Source organism: Leuresthes tenuis, unplaced genomic scaffold (assembly GCF_036924035.1).
Source record: "Leuresthes tenuis unplaced genomic scaffold, fLeuTen1.0.hap1 SCAF_1, whole genome shotgun sequence".
Classification (NCBI taxonomy): Eukaryota; Metazoa; Chordata; class Actinopteri; order Atheriniformes; family Atherinopsidae; genus Leuresthes; species Leuresthes tenuis.
In genome coordinates, this window is record NW_027325355.1 from 23,958,132 (window position 1) to 23,971,554 (window position 13,423).

At 45.0% G+C, this 13,423-nt stretch overlaps 2 protein-coding genes and 1 long non-coding RNA gene across 3 annotated transcripts in view; 1 reads left to right on the forward strand and 2 right to left on the reverse strand.

The window, feature by feature from the left end:
• The window catches only part of r3hdm1 (R3H domain containing 1), a 367,959-nt gene that overhangs the window by 220,366 nt on the left and 134,170 nt on the right, over nucleotides 1-13,423 (forward strand). The window lies entirely within an intron of this gene.
• LOC140276318 (uncharacterized) overlaps nucleotides 1-13,423 on the reverse strand; it is a 195,955-nt gene that overhangs the window by 67,974 nt on the left and 114,558 nt on the right. The gene's annotated exons all lie outside the window — the stretch shown is intronic.
• zranb3 (zinc finger, RAN-binding domain containing 3) overlaps nucleotides 1-13,423 on the reverse strand; it is a 122,206-nt gene that overhangs the window by 13,816 nt on the left and 94,967 nt on the right. Inside the window, exons 19-22 of the mRNA XM_072370483.1 lie at nucleotides 9,901-10,056; nucleotides 9,632-9,824; nucleotides 4,359-4,490; nucleotides 3,583-3,707 (exon numbers count right to left, since the gene is read on the reverse strand). Of these exons, the coding sequence (XP_072226584.1) occupies nucleotides 3,609-3,707; nucleotides 4,359-4,490; nucleotides 9,632-9,824; nucleotides 9,901-10,056 (580 nt within the window). The 3' untranslated portion in view covers nucleotides 3,583-3,608. The remainder of the gene's footprint in view (nucleotides 1-3,582; nucleotides 3,708-4,358; nucleotides 4,491-9,631; nucleotides 9,825-9,900; nucleotides 10,057-13,423) is intronic.

The following is a 13,423-nucleotide window of genomic DNA, read 5'->3' on the forward strand; positions in this document are numbered from 1 at the left end:
ACGTCCCCCACGACGCCGAGTGACATTTGAAAATAGCCAGCAGAGGTTTTCATGGGATTGTTGGATTGATTTTTCTGTTACCAGCTCCAGCTGCAGCCTCTCTTGGGACATCATCTGTGTATGTGACACTCATCTGGATGGATTGGATTCTGGAAAATGCCTCCTCAAGAAACATCTCTGTGCAGCCAGAGAGGGTGTTTTAATGAGATTAATTAAATTGCTTATGAGTGATGGTGCTCCACCAATTACCCGGGCCATAATATCGTCTTCCTCCACCCAGGCCGTCGTGCTCCGACGAGCGCTGCCAGCCTTCTGCGAGTGTGTGGCTGCAGCAGGAAATGATTAATCATCTCATCGCCATCCCAAGAGATAATATGACAATAAAGACAAAAGCCTCTCATCGACGGTGGCTGCTTAAAGCCAAGAGTTGCTTCCTAAACGCAGGCTCTGGAGTGCTATTAGTGCTGTGGGTGGAGCCTTTTAGAATAGAGCATTTCTTGTTGTTGTAGCACAGCACTGCAGAGGTCTCAGTGGAGGTTCACTTGTTTCCTATAATGAGGTTCTGCAGTTCACATTCCACCAAATGACAGAACATAAGAGGCGCTCTGACAAGACAGAGCCGGCACCGGGACTGCCTTTCATTCCTGAAGGAGAGCAGCAGGGCACGGCCTCCCTGGCGTCTGTTTCCTTTTCCCTGCTGAAGGGCAGGGAGGGTCACAGACTCCGAGGGATCGCAGCGGAGAGCGTGGCAGCCAGGATTCAAACCACAGCAGGATTCAGCCACGGATTGGAGCGCCGGCGACTGCACGCAGCGAGCTGTGCAGGCTTTTATTGGCCCTTCTCCATCACACCTGTCACACTAGATTGGGTTTGTAGAAGCGTTTCCTTTAGCTGAAAAGGCCAAAGTAGATTATGGGGGCAGGCAAGGTTGAAATGGAATAGCAGTGGAACGGGGCCAAATCTAACGCCTTGCTGTCTGAATGCAAATGGTGGATAAATTATGAATGATCTGTGTGCTTTACTGTAAAGTCCTGCCTGGTTACAAGAGGAGTTTTCAAACATTTTCATGTCACAGAAGCAGCAAAAAGACACATTTTGTCACCTCAGCCTCTGAGGAGATGTGAAATAAAGCCGAAAACTACGATAATCCTTAAACCTAATGTAATATCTGTAATTGAAGAAGTTCCTATGGAACTGAGTTATGGCAATATTAATCTATTTCTCAATTTGCTGTGGACCCCCAGGAGCTCTGCTGAGGCCCCTGGTGGTCCTCTGACCCACATAACTCACAGCTCTGGTGTTGGCGTAGGAAATGTGACGCTTTAGGAAGGTTTTCTCGATTCAAGAGATTTTATTTTGAGATTAAACCAAAAACAACTAAATATATACTGTATGTTTAGATGAAAAGTTTAGTTTTTAGGAAACATTAGGCTACAAAAATGGGAGTAAATGTACATGTGGTGCTTAAATTCTTAAACTGAAACCGATTAGACAGTTTTAAATGTGGAAAATCACCTTCACACACATCCAATAACGTTAACCTTAAGCATGTGGCACTGGGCCGGGTCTTTGATAGCAAACACCTCATTTACACACAAAGCAAACTGATGCTCTTGATGAACATATCAAGCCTCTGACCCAGGAGAGGAGGCCTGGACCTCAGGCTCATTCTTAAGCACCACTGGGTGTTAGTCCAGTTTCTATTCACTTTAAGACTCATTAGAACTGTACAAACTCTGTTTTTTTTACCTTATATCCTATATTTCCGTTTATATTTGCACGTGTTTCAATAAATCACTGCATCTATTTCCTATTTTCCTGACAAAATATCAATAAAACGAGGCTGGCTGCGTTGCGTTTCAGTCATTTTTCTAGGTTTTGTCACCTCGAGAACATTCTCTTACATCTTCTTCAGATGGAGCTATTTTTCTTGAGTTTTCCTACGGCTTTCAGTTTGATTTTCTAATTCCATGTGGTTATTTCCGCCAGATGTTTGCGGCGCTAATTTTAGCCGTGTGACACTCGCTGTACGCGTTGTTGCTATGTAACCTGTAGAACCGTCTCAGACAAAGCGGTGGGAAGAACTTGATGGAAGAAGTGCGACGGGCTTTTGCTTTAAAGCCAGCTTTAAAACGAGGAGTGTTTTAGAGAGCAAACATGCAAACCTCTGCAGCCGTGCGCTGGTGTTTGAGCCCATCTTTATTACTGTGGTCACCTGGGGGGTAATGTTTTTCCTCTGGGCTGTTTTCCAACACAAACAGTGGCGTGCGGCGCTGCTCTTTACCCATCAGGCCTTCTGGGAGGAACGTCTTCCTCATTATGGCTTCGTTTGACAAACACACTCAATATTCACTTTTCCTCAGCCTTTCTGGCTACTTTCCTTTCTCTCAGCGCCGCACACACACATGCAAACGCACCTTTTGGGTGTAATAAAACAGCAGATCAGAGTCATTGGCTGCTGACAGGGACTGACACTGAAATCTGCTGCTGTTGGAAGGCTGCCTGGGAGATGTTCATTACTCACAAAGCTTGTCGGTTTGGACAGGAGAGGAACAACGGTCTTATTAAGTGGAGACCTGGAGCAGCCGTAGGGGAAATACACACACTCCTACGCCTGCACCCACACGGGCTCCCGGAGAGTTTGACGCCGCGGCTCCCACCGAGCGCGCCGATAGGCTGCGAGAAGTTGGGGCTGTCAGAAAAATCCCAAACTTTCCAGCGACGGCAGAATCTGCTGAGTGGGGAGTTTGACAGACAGACAAATTGTGACACGGCGACATCTCCCGAGTAAAACTGTGGCGTGGAGGAATGCGACGGCCTCATATTCACAGGATATTGATCGAATTTCTGATGTCTGGCTCATTGTGTAACTCTCACAAAAACAGATTGAATATTCCCGACATGGCTGAACCTGAAGTCTTGTTTCCATAGTAACCGCTCTCAGCCGGTCTAAACATAGCCCATACACTTTACCTCTGCTCAGATCATCAAGCACAGCTGAAGAGGATGTGGATGCGTGGACACGGACAATGATGTTCTCGACTCGAGGCGCTGAAATTATATCAGAGCACCCAACGTCTTGGTGTCTATTTACAGGCCCAACTGTGGTTAAAGCACGAGAAGAACAGAGGAAGACAAACAAAAGGAGATGAAAGTAGGCTTTTATTTCACCACGGAGCCATCCTCCATCCATCAGAGAGGATTTGCAAGCCGCCGCGTGTCTCGGGCACCGTTGAGGACACCTGGTTGTGTTTTCTGCAGCCCCCCCAATTCATCTCGCCTGCTTCTTTTTTACCAAGTTTGCAAAATCTTAAAATAGCAGCATCTCTCTAAACAACCTGCTCCACTTCAGCCTCCGGGAAGAAGAAAAAAACAGAAAAGAAAGAGGGTCTTCATAAATCAAACTTGCCGCACTCGTGACGGTTCGGGGACGAGAAGGGAGTCGTCGCTGAAATCTCTTCAGCTCCATCTTCCACCCTAACGAGGACCAGCAGGACGCTGAAGCCTCACCTTGAATCCTAATTTAAGTCTTTGCAAAAATCCAGGCACAACAGTTTGAGTCAGGGAATCTTAAACCTGTACCTCCTCCTCCAAACTGTCATGGCGTCTCACTTCCTGAAGAAGAACCTGCTGATATCTGACGCAACCTTGGAGGCCGTTGCACTCTTCCTCCTCTGGCTCCGCTCCTTGGCTTGCTGAGCCGTCCGCTGTGAAAGAAAATTAAACATGACGCAAGAGGTTAAATCTGCAGTCGGAGCCCAAGAGTGAGATCAATATATTGAGCATCTCTAGATTAAAATGTCGGCATAAACAGAGAGAGGATCTCCTTATCTGAGGGCCCAGTTCTCCACGTCAGCTTATGTTAGGCTACATATTCCAAACTGACACCCACTCGGACGAAAATGCTCTCCGGCGTGAAAGCAAAGCACATTTTAGGCTACAATGCAAGCCGTCTTTGATTTTAAAAAGCTCTCCTCTCAAATCGGGTCTCTTTGTGAGAGGTTTGTTTTCTGGAATTGTGAAATATGGAGTCCCTAAGACAGATATACAGCACTTTCCAGCAAATCCATCACTATGTCAAACAGCCACTTCGTGTGATGTTATTACAGGGAAAATGTGGCTTTGAGCTGGATGATGTAACTTCTGATCAATGTGTTTGGGCGTGTCTCACATTAGCGCCACCACACATGATCTTCAAAGTGAGCGATGAGACTTTCTTTTCACACGGGGATAAAGCAGAGGTCCATCCACCGTGCACCTTAAATGTCAGACAAATTGCTTTTGCCCCTTAAGCCCTTTGGCTTTGAAGGCCGCTGTGGTGGTTGTTGCAGGTGCAGTGATGCGGGGTGTGCACATACGGCTTTGTGGCAGACCGTGCACAGCGTCTGCAGGTTGTCCAGAGTGCACTGTCCTCCTCCGCTGTAGACCGGCCGGATGTGGTCAACCTGCCAGAAGTCTCCTTCCACCGGAGCTCGGATCATCTCGTTCAGCTGAGAACACAACCACAACACACCCGTGAGCCTCTAACCCTCAGAAATTCCCCGACGCTGCTCTAAATTGACAGAAACAAGCTGTGATTGCACTGCTTCCCCAAACCATCCATCCACGCTAAAGGTAATTTTGCGAACTGATTTGATGTCTCAACTAAAGCTCAGTTTTTTTTCCTCAGAGCACAGCGGCGGCCCGAAGTTACAGCACACTCACACATATACACAAATCATTCCTATCCAACAAACCTCTGCACTGCAGGGGCACTTCAGCAGCATGCTTCGCCATAAAAGAAGATAAAGACGCCACAGCACAGCACATAATTGGCTCAATCCAGGAAATAATGAAAGCAAACTGCAGGAAAACAGCCTCTTATTAAGGCTTAAAATGTTGAGATTAATGTAAGCCTGTATGATTGTGGGGATAAGAGCAGGTGATGAAAACAATACCAGAGCCGAATCAATGCCAGTGAACTCTGACCCCCGTTATCAGTCACCATTTGGAGTCAAATAAATCGTTTAAATGACCCACATAATGAGCAGCTGGAGGGAAACTCAATCAAAAGCGGACCTGCCAGTCTGCCTGATGAAGAACACAGAAATTAGGTTAAAAATACCACAGGGAGTGACATGCTACAGTAAGATACATACTTTCTGTGACTCTCTTTGGGGCGACTCATCGCACTTTTAAAGCAAAGAGTTACTCAACGCCAAAGAAAAACTCAGCCGACCAACTTTGGACATGTGCTGCGTGCTAAAGGCGTGCAAACAGACCATCACGTGCTGGTCAAACGCTGCTTTAGAGCATCTACTGCACCCAACGTGCGCGTTCAGGAGGAAGCAGGAGCAATAAATGGAGGATATGCAACCTCCAGAATAAAGTGGGGCAAAGACATGATACTATCACAGCTAAAATCATTCAAAATAACCATTTTATGCTATATATCGATAGAAAATGAGAGTATTCTGTAACTAAATGAAAACCCAAACTATTCAAATGAAGCTGCAGCTTCAATACATTTAATATTTCACCTGATTTGTCCTAAATATGTCACCTTTACACACTGCTGGTGGCAAACAAGAAGCTTCCTGGACACTAAAATAGATGCAAAATGACAGCGGTAACGCTCACTCTTACAGTAACAGTGGTGCAGTGCTTGGTCTCAAACGGAGCTCTGAAAGGAGCTCAAACTGGCTCAGAAGATGGAGAGTCCCTGCAGCCATATTTTCTTATTCATGCTGTGAGTTGGCGTAACCTGGTGTGGGTGCAAGCTGAAATCTTCCAGGCTGCAGATGCTTAAACTTGCAGATCCTGCTGGTTGTGAGGGGAGAGCGCCAACCTGTCCTGAAAGGTCACTCAGAAGGTCGAACCTCGAGACTTTTGACACAATGTAGCGATAAACAAGGAGCATAAACACTGCTTTTATTATCTGGGAGTTGCTCGTTTGTCGTGCTTTCAGAGAAAGACACCAGGACATCAGTTTTAATCCGTAATAAATTAATAAATTAACACGTTAGCATGATCTCGTACTCAGGCTGCATGGCGGTTAGCGCCGTCGCCTCACAGCTAAAGGGTTCCAGGTTCGATTCCCAGTGGAGTTTGCATGCTCTCCCCGTGTTTGCCTGGGTTCTCCGGCTTCCTCCCATCATCCAAAAGCAGGCAGGGAGCCCCGGGGAAGGAAAACCTCGGAGAAACAAACCAGGGCAGGGGATGCTCTTCAGCAGCTCACTCAGGGAAACCAACGCCGTACTGGGCCCCTGGCGTCATGGAGACCAACGAGACAACAACATACTCGGATAAAAGGTGTAATATTGGCACATTATTGCAGCTACGTGTCTGTAGTGGCTGGTCCAGCAGCAGACTCTCAGTAGGCTGCAGACATTAAGTTTAATCTTAACAGTTGTCACACATGTAAAATCAATGCAGGACGTGTTGCACAAGTGGTTCAGAAGGCTTTAGCAACACGAAGCAAGAGTTTAATCCCACTTGTGATTAAGCTTTGTTGTCATTTTTATCGTCAGCAGCAGGAGGAAAACACTGCTGTGAGAAGTTTCAGGACCACTGAGCCAGGACTAAGTTTCCCTCGCCTTCACCGAGCTGAGCTTCAACACGAAGCAGCTGCAGCAGCAGCAGGAAACAACCTCTTCTTCACCTCCTGCAGCCTCACCTGCAGCCTCACCTGCACCTTGGTGCACAAAAAGGTCTGACAAACAGATGAAATGCAGAGGAACCCAAGCGTGACCTGCTCGCATTTTTCAGCAAATGATCATTTCGACAGGATTGGAATAGATCCTCCTTTCAATAGTTCTTCTGTCTTCAGACGCAGGTATATTCAGAAAAGACCAAAATCAGATTCAAACGACTAAATCCATATTTGCAATTAAGCAGAGCTCTGCTTCACAATTAAAACTAATCTTTATTTAGTAAATCAATCTTCATCGATGTAAACGGAGATAAAAAAGGAGCTAAAGAGCTAATCCAGACTCCATTTCCACGCTGGAGGAAACTCCTAAAAGTGAGGAAACTTTCTGCTGCCCTGAACACTTGAGTTATGTGGGCCAAACAGGGCCCCCCCCCCACCCCCTGGAAACATCCAGTGGCATAAAATCTGAGAGCCACCAGGGGTTAGAGCATTGGTAGCACAGCTGCATTTCTTTTAATGCCAAGTTTGACAGTTGGTCCAGTCTTCCTGCTCGTCCTCACTGAATCGCCGTCTTGAGAGAAATCCGACAGCATCAGAAAACTCAATTAGGTCGAGTTTGTGCTTCAACTTTCTTCAAGGAACACGATCCTCTGAAGAAAAGCTGCAGTCTGAAATCTCCTCCAGTGTACGTTTAAAGTTAATATCGGATCGTATTTTACTTCTGTAGCAATAAAGCTCAGTGAAATGTGGCTTTATTTGGGTTTATCATCGTTTGAAATCAAGATAGAATTTAAGATATGCTGCACGTTTAATTTAAAACTGATTTATTACGCTTTTAATTGAATTTTTGTTGGTTCAAAACCTTGTTCACTTGGATTAAAAGCTGGCAAAAATTCAGATTTAAGGTGGAAAAACAAAAGATAAGAAGCATTAAGGTGCAACTGAAGTACTTTAGAGTTAATGCAACCTGAGGTGTTAATATGCATCTATACATGAACAGATTTAAGGATCCAGTGCAGCAGCAGAAGGAAACTCTGACCTCAGAGTCTCATGTTCCAACTGCATTGTTCACAACTCTTTCTGTTGTTCAAAGCTCAACGTTTTGGTCAACCTGGGCTGAAACTCCTCCCTTTTTAAGATTCCAGCCTCCACCAAGTTTGCTTTCAAAATGGCTTTAATATTTTCTCAATCCCATAATGGTCAGCTGTTTTTAAAAGCCGATCTTTAGTGAACCGACTGAGGAAGTGAAAACTGGAAAAACCCTGATTTAAGGTCCGAATTAAGCAAACGATATATTTCCACAGCTGCTTTATGCAAACCAGCTTTCAGGGAAACCAAAACTCAAAGAGAGTTTCGCCCTAACCTTACTGAACACAAAACCTTACTAACTCTGTACTTATGCACGCCAAACCAGTGGCGTGAAGAAAACAACCAGAAACTGGCCACAGCCACAGAGATGCTCTTTGCTCAGAACTGAGAAAAGTGAACCCTCTAAACAGGATTCACCCCTTTTCCTATCCAGGGAAAAACTCTTCCTCCCCTGCCAGTTCACACAGAAGAAAATATATCACAACTTAGTGAATTAAAACAATCAAAAGGACCGCCGTTTGCTTCCTTAACCAGTCACCAAAACCTCAAACCAGTCATGCATGTGTGAACCAAAACAGAGCGGCAACCTGGAAATTTACCACCCTGAACGGCTCCAAATGAACCAACAAACTGACTGAAACTTCCTAAATAACGAGTCCAAATTCACTCAAAAGTAGGTTGACGAGCCCCCATTTTGTCATGAGCCACGACAAAAAGGGAGAACACACACTTCTTTAGTAACTTTAAACTGAAATGTACGATTAATAAAGAGAGATAAAGTCAGTTATGTGTGTAAGTGAGGTGTGGTTCAGATAAAACAAAGAAACACAAACAAGCTAAATGATGAGCTGAATAACTGAGTGTCATAGGTCCTCAGCTCCTCCCATCTACCTGAAATGAGCCTGTGAAAAACAAACAAAGGCCGACCAGAGGAGAGGGCGGGGTGTGATAAAACAGCAAGTTTTCCTTTATTTTGGACACCTGAACACGAGAGAAGAACCTGGAGTGAAACCAGCAGAAGAGCCACAGATGACTTAGAAAAATTAGAGAAAGAGACGCCTGATGGGAAGAGTTTAGAACCAAAAATGTATTTTTCTGCTCTGCCGACATTAAGGCGGGGAGCTGGAATTGATCCCAACAGATTTAAAGAACAGGCTTGCTCACGGGGGCAGAGTTCACACACACATTTCAGTCAATTAAACCTGCTTTTGTGCCAGAACCGAGCGCCTTCCTGCAGCCGACCTCACTGCTGTACATTCACACACACACAACTCTGCCCACAGACACCTGAAGGCTTTAATATACACCACAAAGGCCTTTCTACACATGTACACACACCAGAACCCCCAGTATGAACCAAAGAATGAGCCTATAATCTTGAGGCTTCTCCACCACTGAGGCGTCTTATCATGTGGCTGAGTTTGTTTCCTCTAAAGCTCAGTGCATCGATCGGTGCTGATGCAGCTGCCGACGGCACTGGGAAGAGGTGTGTGTGTGTGTGTGTGTGTGCGTGTGTGTGTGTGTGTGTGCGTGTGTGTGTGTGTGTGTGGTGGGGGGGGCTGGCTTTGCAGGATAACAGCCAACCAAATCAAACAGGCTTACTGGTCGAGGTCTGGCACTGGGAAAAAAAAAGAAAAATCAATGTGCTCAGCAATCCATTTACTGGGAGCTGGCCCCGCAGAGCGCAGATCAACCTGCACGGTGTGTGCGTGGCAGCGCTGGTGTGAAAACGTGCGTGGGCGTGCGGGATGGAGAGTGGAGGCCGTTTTTTAAATTTTTTTAACCAAAAAAAAAAATCTAATTTCTGAATTAATGACGGCGATAATGAGTCTGATGTCAGAGGTCTGGCTGTAAGACAGGAGCTCACATCAGGAGAGGCTTTAAGCTGCACGTTTATTCGTGAGCTTTTACCCGTTTGATTGACAGCTGGGCGAGCCAAGTGTTGTCCAGCATGGTCTTCCGCTGGGAGGGCGGGGCGTCACGGACCCTCAGGAACAGGTCGTGGGCGCCCAGGCCGCAGTGCTGGCAGACGCCTTGCTCCGCCTCCAGCACCTGGGAGCGCATGTACGTCTGGCTGCAGCGCAGCTGGAACTCATCCTGGCACCTGTGGGTTTCATGACATGTGGGATCGTACAGAAAGGAACCGAGCGGGGAATTAAGCGGTGAAAGCTGGGCTCTACCTGTGGCTGCAGAATCGAGTATCCCACGCCCCGCCGGCCGTGGGGCACACCTGCTGGCAGGAGAGACACAGAGGGACGCCCTGACCATCCACAGCCTGCAGATAACCCAGCTCTGATGAAGGCGGCTTATCTACTCCCTCACTGGACTGCTGCTTCCTGCACAGAGAGCGAGGCGGACAAAGAAATCCATTCTGTGCACTTAAAAGAAAACAAGTGGCTGCTCAAGCTTATCTCAGATGGAAAGTTCAGGCCGAAGGCATCGCTGCTTCAAAGATACCAACAAGAGCCAACAGGTCATTGACAGACGATATGAATTCTAAGAGGGTTTCACATACAATGTTTGAACTACAGCACTTCAGGCATTTCAGATTAAATATGAAGGATGTTTAATCATTTTCTATTACTTGATATACATTTAATTTGAATAATAGAATAGATCGAAGTCAAAGTGGAGTCAGATTCATGTGTGGCACATTTCATGGACAAAACAATTCAAATACAATAAAAGCACTGCAGAAAGGGAGCAGAAAAGCATTAAAATATGTAAAAGAATATAAGAGAAAGAAATGAAATGATTAAAATGATTAACAAGCAACAGTTTAGATAAATTAAAAAGATATCGTGCACATTTCATGCATAGAAACATGAGAAAAGAACTGTTTTTAACCTGGATTAAAAAATGTCTCCATTTGGTGACAGTTTAATCTCCTCTGGCACTTTGTTCCACTTGTTTGCAGCATAAATAAACAGCTAAATGCTGCTTCTCCAGGTTCAGTCTGGACTCTGGACTGGACCAGCTGACCTGACTCCTTGGATCTAAGAGCTCTGCTGGGTTTAGATTCTCTGAACATGTCACAGATGTAAACCATCTTTTAAAGGCTTTTAAATCTATTCTGTGACTGACTGGAAGCCAGAGTAAAGACTTTAAAGCTGCTGTGATGTGTTCAGATCTCTTAGTTCTGGTTAAAACTCCAGCAGCAGCGTTCTGGATGAGCTGCAGATGTTTAAAGCTCTTTTTGGGGAGTCCAGTTAAAAGATTCTTACAGTAATCTAATTCACTGGACATGAATGCACAGATGAGTTCCTCCTGGTCTTTTTGGGAGAGGAAACCATCCTAAAAAGCATCCGAATTTCAGGCTATTTCTAATGAACGTCTTTAAATATGAAAGATTCACTTATTTTCCAGGTGATTTCACACAAATGGAAACGAGGGCAACTTGACTTCTTCTTGATTCTGGCAGAGCTTTCAGCTCTTCTTCAGTCCAGTTTCCCTTATTCAAGCCCTTAGATTTACTGTCACAACTTTCAGGATTACCATAACCTGGATGACTGAAAATGTGGTTTCATGATGTGGTTTTACCCTGGAAAAGATGTGTTCTTGTTGCTGTAAAATCTCAGAGAGCTTTTCTGCATTAATGCTGCCGTCACAGAAGTGGAAATGAGCTTTGCCCCCTGATCCAACCCCATACCATCACAGAGCCTGGCTGCAGGGACTGGCTGCTGACAGCAGGCTGGATGCTGCTTTTGCTCCATTTCTTCCAACAAAGAGCTGGAATACTGATGGGTCTGACCACAGCACACGTTTCCACGGTGACGGTCCATCCCAGACGCCTCCGAGCCCAGAGAAGTGGACGAGGTTAGCATCAGGCTTCTTTTCTGCACATTTCTGAATGTAACTCTGCTTGACAAAGGTTTCCCACAGTAACTCCTTGTCCATGTGGTTCCATCAGCTGTTGATGAATGACGGTTCTTTATGCGGCGCAGTCTGAGGGGTCAGAGGTCACAGGTGACCAGCTCAGGCTTGCTCCCTTGTCCTTTACACACTGAAACTCCTCGAGAAGTCTTTTGATGATATTCTGCACAGTAGGAGGAGGAAGAGATGCAAATCTCCTCCAATCTTTCTCTGAGGATGGAATTCATGGAGATCCTCTGCCCATCTGTTCCCCAAAAACTCAGCCGAATCATGGCTATAATCACCTGTTTACGTCACCATTTTAAAACTAAATCATTTTTAACGTCGTTATTAGCCGTAAATTGTTCACATGCCAATTTTTTTGGTCTGAAATGCAAAAACAACTAGAAAAAAGATCAAATATCTTGAGATCATGTTGTCTGTAATGAAATAAAAGCCAAAGTAGATGTAAGAATCACAGCTTTCTGCTGTTTTTTTATATTCCTTACTTATCTGCATCTGATTAAAGGCTGTAAATCCTGCACATCTTGATTCTGGCTCAATAGAAACGAACCCTGATGGGAAATGTTGATGCGAGGAGCGAGGTGACTGTGATGCGACTGCACTGCTCCACTGATGGAATTAATGCTGATTAAATTGACCTAAACAGCTCAAAACCATTGAATATTGATGCACAGCGAGGGCCGGGCATCAATCAAAATGTTGAATTCCCCTTTAAAAGAACCTAAGTTAGGTACCCAGCCCTATGCACAGCTGTTAAGCTTGAAAACTCCTGCAGAAAACTGTTTAAAATATATAATATAAATGACTAAAAGCTTCACTTAGTAACTTATGACAGCTCTTGTCTGAGAGAGTAAAGTTAAGAGAGTAAAGCTGATGATGATGATGAAGAATTCTTCTGTGCTTTAGAACATGTGATGCATAAAGAAATGAAAATACCACAAAAAGATGTGAGTAATCTTCTTTTTTTATGTGTTTTTCATTCATCTGGAGTGACTGCTGCCCCTTCTGTACCGAACCTTGGCTCATATGAAATTAATCAGTTCCTAAGCCCCATTTAAATGATGTGTGGGAGAATTTCAGCATCAATAAACACACTTAAACACAATAAATCTACGTGTGCTTCTGCAAAAACACAAAGTTGGGAGACATCTCTACCTTGGTTGATCTCCTGAACATTTCGAATGTGCATGTGCCTTCGTGTCCTTTTGGCAGAGGACAGCAAATCTGGGCCGATGCCATGTTATCCCAGCGGGGAGCTGCAGCCACGTTGGAGGGGACAGATGGACTAAATTTGCTTTCCCCATGGTTTGCAATTCAGATAAACAGAAAGAGGAACAAAGATCCAAACAGACGAAGCACAACAGAGGGAAATTCAATCGCTGAAATGGAGAAGAAAACCTTCTATAAAAAGAAACCTAGCTGCTTCAAAGTTAAGAAGATACCAAAAAATTGGAAGTACCAAGAGACAAATGCTGTGCCAGCACTGTCGAGTGGATGAAAGAGACAGAAATAGATGATTTACTGGTGTGCCCAAACTGAGGATGGTGGAAACGCGCTACTTTGGAAAACTTTCTCAAGTCATACGTTGGGTTCCTGTGAAATCATGAAGCTCCTTTTCATTAAAATCCTTTTAATGAATGGAAGCTTGTGGTCAAACGTAATTTCAGATGATTCCAAACCGATGAATGTACAACACATTTAAATTCATGCAGGAAACGGAGCAGCGTCTCAGCATGGGGCGACTCTCTGAAAGCTCATACTTCAAACTCCAGAAATAATGCAACATGCCTTCAGCAAACAGCGCACAGCATGCTAATGTTTACACCT